The 12,522-nt window shown below is 44.4% G+C and overlaps 1 protein-coding gene across 3 annotated transcripts in view; it reads left to right on the top strand.

The window, feature by feature from the left end:
• The first annotated feature begins 5 nt into the window (after positions 1 to 5).
• LOC126356312 (uncharacterized) overlaps positions 6 to 12,522 on the top strand; it is a 769,127-nt gene continuing 756,610 nt past the window's right edge. For all 3 annotated transcript variants that reach the window (XM_050007272.1, XM_050007273.1, XM_050007271.1), the window contains exons 1-2: positions 6 to 201; positions 458 to 607. In XM_050007272.1, the coding sequence (XP_049863229.1) occupies positions 484 to 607 (124 nt within the window). In that variant the 5' untranslated portion in view covers positions 6 to 201; positions 458 to 483. The remainder of the gene's footprint in view (positions 202 to 457; positions 608 to 12,522) is intronic.

Here is a 12,522-nt window from a genome sequence, read left to right as displayed (position 1 = left end):
TGCAATGCAATGCAGAGAGTTGTTATGAGATCCCTGCGATATGTGTAACTGTCAACAGAGAAGCGTAAAGAGCACCTGACCGTGATAAATGTGCAATTTGTTGTGTCTGTGATATACAGTGATATTTTCTTTAATAGATTTAGTTTACTAGAAGTTTTATATTTATCATGGAGTCGACTGAGTCTCCTTTCTGAAGGAAATGTGAGTTGCGTTTGTACCTTTCTTTGTTTACGAAGTACCTGTCATCGTATGTAGGCTGCTCATTAGTTACAGTTACGTTCGATTTGCTTTGTCGACGTTTTAATGTAGTAGCAGTCTATTATAATTTTCTAGATTTCATTCTTATTTTACATTCGTATCTGGAAGCTTCAGCTCACTGCTTCCATCATAGTTCAAATAAAAACTTTGCTTGTTGTCAAGATGTTTCACGCTATTAAGATGACATTTAAATTTGCAGAGTTCACCAGGTTTGTCCTCGAGCTCATGCATGTTGCGGGAGGTGGAGCGATATCACTTCAAGGAGAACAATCTGAAGATTCTCAGACTCCAGCATCCACACCACCTTCACCAGATCAAGCGAGAAACGATCATGACGGTTCAAGTAAATGTACGCCAACGATTTGATTGTAAATAATTCGTTTATCATCGAGTGGTGGTGATGTGTGTTCCCCTTATCCCAGTTCAAATGGCTATGAAGAATGTCAGTGTACTTGTTTAGTGACCAGTCAGTCAGGCTACTGTAAACTATGTAAATCTCTAAATTCTAGATTGATTGAAGACAATCATCTGCATTGCACACATTTCTCAATGTTACTTACAAAAATGACAGAACTCTTGCACTTAGATAAAAACAACACTGAAAATTTAATTCATGTGCTACACTGTACAACGAGCGCTCCCACCCTTAATATGTTGGATGAAGTTACATAGTAGCCACCCTTGCATATTTCATAGTTTGTATATGACATGCATGTAATATGCATCGTCTAACCTAAACGAGACCTCGAGGTTATGCTACAGTTCAGTCTGTCACCATAACCACGATTTAAAGAGGGGTTCCACTATTACAGTCTAGCAACATATTGGGCAGATGGATACCATTTATAGTTATTGTGGAAAAATTCTTTGAATTCTTGTTTAGTTTTACTTCCAGAATATGCCATTTCCAGCTGTATATAATTAGTATATACCTGTCAGTTATAGTAATTATATTTCTGGGTTGAATAGATTGCTAAATAATGCATCATAGTCCTCCAGGTTCAGTAATTAGCACTAAATGCAAAAGTTGGGACAGAGTCATTTTCTTACTGGTTACTTAAAAAGCTCAGAGTATTTAATGTTGGTTAATTAGTCTCTTGTGTACTTGAGGTGAGCTTGGGATGCTGTTTAGAATAATAATATTTCACTTTATTGTTACTGCATGATATTTATTTCAGTATATTTTCTTTCTTAGCCCTACTTGTATATAAATACACATAGGTACACACATTGAAATTTCTCTAAAAGCCACACTAGTTCCATAAAAAAATATCTCCACGATCAGACCAGAAGGCTCCGAATGATCGCTTTGTCCTGCACAGTCTATGGCACCCTTTGAATTCAATGTGGAGGTGAATGTGTTTAGCACAACATTACTCCAGCCGTATTGTCTGCTTTTTGAACAATGGAGCCACTACCTCTCTCTAGCAGCTTCACAATTGCATTCACAGAGTTCATTGCACACTACTCTGTTCTTCCCAACAAGAAAAGTCTGTAATAGTGCTGAAAATAGAGCCTGATTCCATCACATCACATTCAGATACACTGGTCACTAGTCTTCAGAGGAGGACAAAAATATTTCATAAGTTTTGCATATTCCATGGATACTGTCTGCATATACTCGCCATGATGCAGAATGTAACCATGGGATATAATTTCTCTGTGAAAACATTGTCACAAACTGGTCATTTACATAACTGGATTTTCTGTTTTTATCTTGATGTACAAACAAATTAGATAGATTTAACCCAACTACATACATACTAGTTACTCAGAAATGCATCTATGAAGTAGATGGAGTTGTCAAGCAGAAATGATTTCAACTTGTTCCCAAAACTTTTTTTTTCCGCTGTATACTTTGCTCCTTTTTGTATAAGAGTACTTTTATGTTTATGAATAGCATGGAGACCAGATATTATCTTTATCACACATCTTTGCAATGAATGCTTTGTTTCTGTGCATGGAATTGCACCAGAAAATTATTCTGTATGCCATTAAGGAATGGTACATAAAATAATTTTTGATTCTTTTCATCACCAAAATCAGCAGTTACATGTAGAGCAAATGTTGCTGAAGTCAGTCGTTTGAGAAGATTTATAATATTTCCAATTAAAGTTCTGATCTGTATGCTCTCCCAAAAATATTGAACAAATAGTTTCAAATAGCCTATTTTCTTTCCCCAGTGCAGTATTGTTAATGATTATTATTATTATGCTTTGTACAGAGTTGAATGAACTGCCCCCCTCCCCCTTTTAAGCGAGAGGCCATTTACTTTAATAATACACTGTCAGAAAAAAAACTAGTACACCTAGAAAGACATCAATTTTGATTCAATGATGGCATATGCCACCTAGAGACATTGAACAATGGCATACTGGAGTCTCTCTGGAAAGGTACCTCTTGAAAGGGATGGATTAAATATGTGGCTGAGTATAGTAACTGTCTCAGAATAATCCTCTTTCAATATTTTGGCCAAAGTGTTATCAGCCCCATAATAACTATTACTTTTAAGGTAATTAATATTTTCAGATTTCCCTGAAAGAAGTGGAATTGATTGCTTGTGGTACTGATTGGTGCGTATACTGCATACATCTTTTGAGATGTGTGAACTGAGTTTATGAACCACATTTAGAAAGTAACTGTTAACCTTTACTTGATGAAGAGTCCCAGATATTTGACAACTTACTTCTATCTACATCTATATGGATACTCTGCAAATCACATTTAAGTGCGTGGCAGAAGGTTCATCGAACCACCTTCACAATTCTCTATTGTTTCAATCTTGTATAGTGTGCAGAAAGAATGAACACCTATATCTTTCCATACAAGCTCTGATTTCCCTTATTTTATTGTAGTGATCGTTTCTCCCTATGCAGGTCAATGTCAACAAAATATTTTTGCTTTCGGAAGAGAAAGTTGGTGATTGGAATTTTGAGAATATTCCGTCTCAATGAAAAACCCCTTTCTTTTAATGATGTCCAGCCCAAGTGCTGTATCATTTCTGTGACACTCCGCCCCATATTTTGCACTAATACAAAATGTGCTGCCCTTCTTTGAACTTTTTCAATGTACTCCATTAGTCCTATCTGGTAAGGATCCCACATCACGCAGCAATATTCTGAAAGAGGGTGAACAAGTGTAGTGTAGGCAGTCTCCTTAGTAGATCTGTTAGATTTTCTATGTGTCCTGCCAAAAAACACAGTCTTTGGTTATCCTTCCCCACAACGTTTTTTGTGTGTTCCTTCCAATTTAAGTTGTTCGTAATTGTGATACCTAGGTATTTAGTTGAATTTACGGCTTTTAGATTAGACTGATTTATCGTGTAACTGAAGTTTAACAAATTCCTTTTAGCAATCATGTGGATGACCTCACACTTTTCGTTATTCAGGGTCAACAGCCAATTTTCACACCATTCAGATACCTTTTCTAAATCATTGTGCAACTTGTTTTGATCTTCTCACGACTTTATTAGTCGATAAATGACTGCATAATCCACAAACAACCTAAGATGGGTGCCTAGATTGTCTCCCAAATCGATTATATAGATGGAGAGTCTGCCTCCATAGCCAAGTGGTTAGTGCAGCTGACTGCCATGCAGTGTATCAGTGTTCGTTTCCCAGTACTGTCAGAGATTCTTCCTTTGTGTGAGTGCCTAACTGGGGTGCATTCAGCCTCATGAGATCAGCTGTGGAGTTACTTGACCAAGTAGTTGCGGCTCCAAGTCATGAATACTGACAGCGGCTGGGAGAGAAGTGTGCTGATCCCATACCAATCCATAGCACATTCAATGATGCCATTGGAATCAGTTGGTACCAATAATCCCACCAGGACCCATGGACAGAGTTTACATACATTTACATACTTCATGAGAAGTGTTATTGAGTAAGCATGATTAAATGAGGTTGTCACCCTGTGGCTAGAGAACATTGCCACAAATGATTTCTCTGGTGATACTTGCAAACCATTTACACTGCCTGAGATGGTTGGATGTTAGTACATACATGCACTATTCGTGGGTACGTAAATGATTAGAGTTGCAATGCGATTTGTGGGGCATTTGCGTGTGACAGTGGCCTGAGGTTGGACTACATAGGAGTGTGAAGTCACACATACTCGCCATAACCCCCTGCGGGTCCAGGGGTTAGAATAGGCCCGAGGTATTCCTGCCTGTCATACGAGGCGACTAAAAGGAATTTCACAAGTTTCGGCCTTTATGTGATGGTCCCCTGTAGGGTTTGACCTCCAGTTTTTTAAAATTTTCCTCAAGAGTGAGCCAGTTGTGGAACAGCACCTTACAAGGTACATTGTGTCCATCGTGCATTGAGATCTTTAGCCCACTTTCTCATTGTCCTGCCCATTATCCATCTCTTGGACGAGGACACCTTCCTGGGTGCATTTTCCACTATGCAGTGTCGATGACCATGGACTTCTTTGAACCTGATATCCAGCAAGGTAGCCAGTCCGTTGTGGTGGCACCGCCATGTACTCCGTTGGTTGTAGCCCCCTGACCAACAGGGATTGCTCTGCTGATACCTGCGCTGTTAACTCCCCACATATGCCAAGGGATAGATGCCCATTCCCCTGGGGCATCGGGACTCCCGCCAATGCCCATCCTGCTAAGTGGCCTTTACTGCGACTGCGTGGCGGCCGTGGGGAGGGCTCCCGGTCGGAGTGGGTGGCATCAGGGCAGATGAACGCAATGAAGCGTAGTCCATCATCTCTTGCTGGTGGTGAAACACCAGCAGTCTCTAAGTGATCACGAGCTCAATTCAATGCACAGAAGTACGACCCCAAATCATTCCCCTCCCTGGCCACACCATGGGAGGAACGTCAGGCTAAGGATGTCGGTGGATTTTATTCGCCCCGGTACCTTGTATGTTCCTGAGCTGATGGGGAATCTTTCATGACGATGAAGCCTCAGTTTTTTGTTGAGCATTTAGAGGCCAAGTTCGGGGAGGTGGAGGGCTTGTGCAAAATGAGATCTGGGTCAGTCTTGGTTAAAACAGCATCCTCTGCCCAGTCACGGGAGTTACTCACTTGTGACAAGCTGAGGGATGTTTCTGTAACCAACAAGCCCCGTAAGAGCGTATATATGGTTCAGGGTATCGTATTTCACAGAGACCTTCTTTTGCAATCTGACAGTGAACTGCGCGCCAATTTAGAGCGGCGAGGTATATATTTTGTCTAGCATGTCCACCGGGGTCCGAAGGACAGTCAAGTTGTCATCTTGGCCTTTGAGGGCGATGCATGGCCCAAGCAGGTCAAGGTGATGGTCTACCAGTGTAATGTAAAGCCCTATATCCCTCCCCTGATGCGGTGTTTTAAGTGCTGGAAGTTTAGGTCATATGCCTTCCCGCTGTACTTCCAGCGGCACATGCCGAGATTGCGGACGCCCATCACATCCCAATACTCCATGTGCCCTGCCTCCCATCTGTGTCAGCTGTGGAGAGCACCATTCACCTTGTTCGCCTGACTGCAGGATTCTCCAGAAAGAAAGGAAAATCATGGAGTACAAGAACCTGGACACACAAACCTACGCTGAGGCTAAGAGAAAATTTGAATGCCTGCATCCTCTGTATTGTCTTACCCCGCTGCTACAACAGTTCTGGCACCATCAGCTTTGTCAATCCAGGTCACCTCTCAGAACCAGATGACTACACATGCGCCCTTGATTGGGGGGGGGGGGGGGGGGCATTTCCCACCCTGTTGCTCCTGCATTACCTACTTCGGGAGCAACACCCCCTCAACCATCGGGGACGTCCATCTTCAATTCTAAGCCAGAGAAGCATAGGTCTTCTTTGGCTTCTCTCGCTAGAAAGGGATCTCTTGGGTCACTCCCCTCCCAGGTTTCTTCTAGTGGGAAAGACAAGTGGTTCAAATTGCTCTGAGCTCTATGCGACTTAACATCTATGGTCATCAGTCCCCTAGAACTTAGAACTACTTAAACCTAATTAACCTAAGGACATCACACAACACCCAGTCATCACGAGGCAGAGAAGTGGGAAAGACAACACCTGCCAGTGGTTGAAGAGCCCAAAAGCAGCTGGTTGTAGGGTTTCACGCTCATCCTCAGGCCCGGAGACTGAGCCAGTGAAGTCCTCCCAGCCAGGGAAACCCAAGGAGCAGCGAGAGAAATCCAAACAGAAAACCCCTAAGACCAAGGAAATTGCACTGGCACCCACACCACCACTACCTACAAGGTCTGCGCTGAGGATGGGGTGGAGATTTTGGTGTGCGCTGAGGACCTAGATCTCGCCAGACCCTCAGACACAATGGGTATAGACTGCTCAGGCAATAAATCGGTGGCAGCAGCTGACTCTGAGGTGTAAACTGCTTCATTAATGTTCCATGCCTTCCCAGTCTCACAATGCTATCCTACAGTGGAATTGCGGCAGTTTTTTCCACTGCCTGGCTGAGCTACAGCAACTGTTAAGCTTTACACCTGCTATCTGAATTGCCCTCCAGGGAACCTGATTCCCAGCAGTGCGGACCCCTGCCCTCCGCAGCTATAAGGGATATTACAGGAACCATAGTGACTATAATTGAATGTCAGGTGGAGTTTGTGTTAATATCTTAAACTCGGTCTATAGTGAACATGTGCCCCTTCAAACGCCTCTTGATGCCGTGGCTGTCGGAATAAGAAGAACGCAGGAAATAACTGTCTGCAATGTATATATTCCTCCAGATGGTGCAGTACCCCTGAATGTATTAGCTGCACTGATTGAACAACTTCTGAGAGATTTTAATGCCCAAACCCGTTGTGGGGTGGTACCATGCTTACTGGCCGAGGCAGAGATGTTGAAACTTTACTGTCGCAATTCAACCTCTGCCTCTTAAATACTTGGGGGGGGGGGGGGGGGGGGGCACACATTTCAGTGTAGCTCATGATAGTTACTCGGCCATTGATTTATCAATTTGCAGCCCAGGACTTCTCCCATCTGTCCACTGGAGAGCACATGATGACCTGTGTGATAGTGACCACTTCACCATCTTTCTGTCACTGCCCCAGTGTCAGGCACATGGACACCTGCCCAGATGGGCTTTTAACAAGATGGACTGGGGAACTTTCACCTCTGCTGTCACCACTGAATCTCCCCCACACGGTAACTTCGATTTGATGGTTGAGCAAGTGACTATAACAATTGTTTCTGCAGAAGAAAACATTATCCCTCGTAGGGTGCCCGAGGCATAAGGCAGTCCCTTGGTGGTCACCGGAAGTCGCTGAAGCAATTAAGGAGTGTCGGTGACCTCTACAGCAGCATAAGTGGCACCCTACCCTGGAGCCTTTAAACGGCTCTGTGCCCGTGTTTGCTACCTTATCAAACAACGGAAGAAGGAATGTTAGGAGAGAGATGTCTCCACCATTGAGTGCCACACATCACCTTCCCAAGTCTGGACAAAGATCAAACATCTTTTCTGGTACCAGGCCCCAACAGCTGTCCCCCGTGTTACCATGAATGGCGAGTTATGTACCGACGCAATCGCCGAGCACTTTGCTCGAGCCTCTGTGTTGGAGAATTACCCCCCAGCCTTTTGCATACTCAAACGGCGGCTGGAAGGGAATGTCCTCTCATTCACTATACGTTACAGTGAATCCTGTAATGCCCCATTTACAGAGTGTGAGCTCTTCAGTGCCCTTTCACATTGCCCTGACACAGGTCCTGGGCCTGATTGCATCCACAGCCAGATGAATAAACATTTGACTACAAGCAACATCTTCTCGTCGTCTTCAACCAGATCTGGTGTAATAGTATCTTTCCTTCGCAATGGCAGAAGAGCACCATCATTCTGGTGCTCAAACCCAGTAAAAACCCGCTTGATGTGGATAGCTTTCGGCCCATCAGCCTCACCAACATTCATTGTATGCTGCTGGAATGTATGGTATGTTAGCGGTTGGCTTGGGTCCTGGAGTCACGTGGCTTGCTGGCTCCATATCAGGGCAGTTTCCACCAGGGTTGCTCTACCACTGATAATCTTGTGTCCATCGAGTCTGCCACCAGTACAGCCTTTTCCAATGGCAACACCTGATTGCCGTCTTTTTTGATTTACGTAAAGCATACAACACAACTTGACAACGTCATATCCTCACCACATCGTATGAGTGGGGTCTCAGGGGACCACTCCCGATTTTTATCCAAAACTTCCAGTTGCTCCGTACTTTCCATGTCCAAGATGGTGGCTCCCATAGTTCCATACATATCCAGGAGAATGGAGTCCCAAAGGGCTCTGTATTGAGTGTGTGTCTATTTTTAGTGGCTATTAACGGTCTAGCAGCAGCTGTCGGGCCCTCCGTCTCACCTTCTCTGTATGCAGATGACTTCAGCATTTCGTACTGCTGCTCCAGTACCGTTGTTGCTGAGCAGCACCTACAGGGAGCTGTTCACAAGGTGCAGTCATAGGCTCTAGCCCATAGCTTCCAGTTTTCAGCCACAAAGTTGTGTGTCATGCACTTCTGTCGGCATCATACCGTTCATCATGAACCCACACTTTACCTGATGACGATCCACTCACTGTAGTGGACACAAATCAATTCCTAGGACTGGATTTCGATGCTCGATTGACTTGGCTCCCTCATCTTCGTTAGCTTAAGCAGAAGTGATGGCAGCACATCAATGCCCTCTGTTGCCTGAGCAACACCATTAGGAGTGCAGATCGCTGTACGCTGCTGCAGCTTTACAGAGCCCTTGTCCAATCCAGAATTGACTATGGGAGTGTGTTATGGTTCGGCAGTGCCTTCAGCATTGCATTTACTCGATCCTGTGCACTACTGTGGGGTTCGATTAGCGTCAGGAGCTTCTGGGACGAGGCCGGCGACCAGCATACTTGTGGAGGCTGGGGTCCCTCCACTGTAGATCAGATGTGCGCAACTGCTCACCAGTTATGCAGCACACATTCATAGTTTCCCTGAGCATTCAAATTACAGTCTCCTTTTCCCGCCTGCGGCAGTCAATCTCCCACATCAATTGCAGTTCGCGTGCGGTCCCTTCTCTCTGAACTGGAGTCCTTCCCTTTACCACCTCTACTTGCGGTCCATACACGTACGCCTCCATGGTGTACGCCTCGGCTGCAGCTTCATCTGGGCCTTTTGCATGGGCCTAAGGACTCAGTTAACCCCGCCACCCTCCACTGTCACTTCCTCTCAGTTCTTAACATGTTCTGGGGCTCTGAAGTGGTTTTCGCTGATGGCTCAATGGCTGATGTTCACGCAGGCTTTGCATATGTTCGTGGAGTATATATTGAGCAGTACTCCTTGCCAGTTGGCTGCAGTGTTTTCACTGCAGAGCTGGCGGCCGTATCTCGTGCTCTTGAGTACATCCGCTCATGCCCTGGCAAGTCATTTGTCCTCTGTACAGACTCATTGAGCAGCCTACAAGCTATCGACCAGTGCTACCCTCACCACCATCTGGTCATGTCCATTCAGGAGTCCATCTATGCCCTGGAACAGTCCAGCCATTCCATGGTGTTTGTGTGGACCCCAGGACATGTTGGAATCCCCGGCAATGAACTTGCCAACAGGCTGGCCAGACAGGAGACGCGGAAACCATTTCTGGAGATAGACATCTGCATTCTGTCTTACACTGCTGGGTTTTCCAGCTTTGGGAGATGGAATGGCATAATAGCATGCACAACAAACGGTGTTTCATTAAGGAGACTATGAATGGATGGAAGTCTTCCATGCAGGCCTCTTGCAGGTAATCAGTGGTCCTCTGCTGGCTCCACATTGGCCATATGTGGCTAACACATGGTTATGTACTCCGTTGCGAGGACCTACCTCAGTGTCGCTGTGGCACCCAAATGGGTCATCCCGCTCTTGCTGGTGCCCACTTTTAGCCACTCTGCAGCAGACTTTTAACTTTCCCAGCACCCTGCCTTCGATGTTGGGCGACAATGCCTCCACAGCAGCTTTAGCTTTACATTTTATCCATGAGATTGGGTTTTATACTTCTATCTAGTTTTTAGTGCACGTTCTTTGTCGCTCTGCGTCCTCCACCCTAGTGCTTGTAGGGTGGAGGTTTTAATGTGTTGCAGAGTGGCTGGCTTTCCCTTTTTATTCTCGTGGTTGGCCAACCACTGTAATCTGCTTTCATGTTTTACTCTCTTCTGTTTCCAGTGTCCCTTTGTTGTTTTCTTGTCCTCTTTTGTTCCTTTTAGTGTTCATTGCCTTCTTTTCATTCTTGTGGCTTTTCATTTATTTCCATTTTGTGTTATATGTTTTGTCCATTTTATTCTCACACTGTTTTATTAGAAACAAGGGACCGCTGACCTCGTAGTTGGGTCCCTTCCCCCACTTTTAAAGCAAGCAAGCAAGCAAACAACCAACTGACCAGCTCGCCATAAAGATTCTGGCTGACCATGTATGACCGCCACAAGGGAGGATTGTGCACCATATGCATTATAACCCCTTTCCTTGCCATCCGAGAACAAGTAACGTACTCGGTGCCATTTTTCAATATAACAGTGCTTGTCCACATGAGGCACACATCTCTATGAGCTGTCTGCATGGCGATGAGGTTCTTCCATGTGGTGATTTTGTAATCACTGAAATAACATCACAAACCTTCTCAACCCATGAAGCTTCATTTCATTTCCTCCTCTCTTTATGGGTGCTTAAAAAAAATGAGGTTGTTAATTGTGCCCTTCAATCTTGTGGAGTGTAGTTTGATATTTGTTGTCCAAAGGGCATAAGACCAGTGAAATTAACAGGGACATGTATGAGGATGACTGTCTAGGCCATAACAATGTCTCCAGGTGGCGTGCTTTTGTCCAAGAGGGCAATGTGAACTATAGTGATCCGCAATGCTCCGAGCAGCTAGTAACAGCTGCAACCCAGCAGGTTGTTGGAGCCATTGAGGCAGCAGTTTCGAACAACTGGCATGTGAAACTGCAAACATTATCATGGAAGTTTAACATTGTTTATGTGCAGTGTACGATATACTTCTTGACACATTTAAATTTTGTAAAGTTTGTGTTCACTGGGTACTGAAGAACATGACAGACAACCACAAGGGCCAGCGAATAATGACAACCTTTGCTCACTTAACGCATTACACCACAGAATGGCATGTCTTTTTGAGAGGAACTGTCACTGCTGATGAGTCGTGGATGTAGCGCTACATGCCCAAAGCCAAGCAGGCCTCTTTGGAGTTCCATAGCACGAAAAAAAAAAAAAAAAAAAAAAAAAAAAAAAAAAAAAAAAAAAAAGAATAAATTCAAAGTGACTCAGTCTGCTAGGAAAGTGCTTGTGGCAGTGTTCTGGGATATGGGTGGTGTGCTGAACATGGGACCACTGTGAATGCTGCAGCCTACATTAAAACATCATTGGTTGAGTTGCATTGTGCCCTTCGTGACAAATGCCGCATCATTAATGCAGTTGGTGTCAAACTTCTTCGTGATAATGCTCACCCCCGTGCTACTACTCCTGTTCATGAGAAAATTGCCAAATTTGGGTGGGAGATACTCCAGCATCCACCACACAGTCTGTACCTTGCACCTTTGGGATTTCATCTGTTCGGTTCCATGAAGAAATTCCTGGTGGATCAACAGTTTGCGAAAGATGCAGAAGTGAAATCAGCTGTCCATTGAAGGCTATACACCAACCAAAACTGACTTCTATGAATAGGGCACATTGAAACTCGTACCACAATGGGAGAAATGCGTTGAAAACTTAAGTGATTATGTAGAAAATTAGGCAAAGATGTAAGTTCATTTGTGATTTTTTTGTTTCCTCTTAAACTATTTGGTAACATAATTATTGTGCATTACTTTCTGATCTTCCCTTGTACACACGCTCTGTGCCAATTATCTGAGTATTGCAGAACATTCACCTTCTCTAGTTGTATGCTGCTACTGACCCACCGCAGGTTTGCATGGATGTCACTAAATATATATGCCCAGACTTAAACAGTTTAAGCTGCACATACTAGAAAAGAAAGCAGTAAGTACAAATGTTACTTGTTCCATATGTAAGTGGTGTTGGGTGTGACATCTGGTAATTATGGGAGCTGCAGACTACCACACCGCCCAGTCCTCTCAACTGCAGCGGCAATTTGGCATGAGCTGTGGCCACTTGGAGCTACCCAACTCTAGTACCAGTCTGGTGCAAGAGACATTTTCTGTAAAGCCTTTGCCTGCTTTTCTGAACGTAATATCACTGTCAAGTGCCCTCTGCCACTTAACATGGGTATGAAGCACACTCTGCCACAAAACATTGTTACACTGTACCCTGTACCTTGCATCACTGGTATGGAGCACCCTCTTTCATGC

The sequence above is a fragment of the Schistocerca gregaria genome, chromosome 3 (genome assembly GCF_023897955.1).
Source record: "Schistocerca gregaria isolate iqSchGreg1 chromosome 3, iqSchGreg1.2, whole genome shotgun sequence".
Taxonomy (NCBI): Eukaryota; Metazoa; Arthropoda; class Insecta; order Orthoptera; family Acrididae; genus Schistocerca; species Schistocerca gregaria.
The sequence above is the reverse complement of the archived record's forward strand: the minus strand, read 5'-3'. Positions and strand labels throughout refer to the sequence as shown.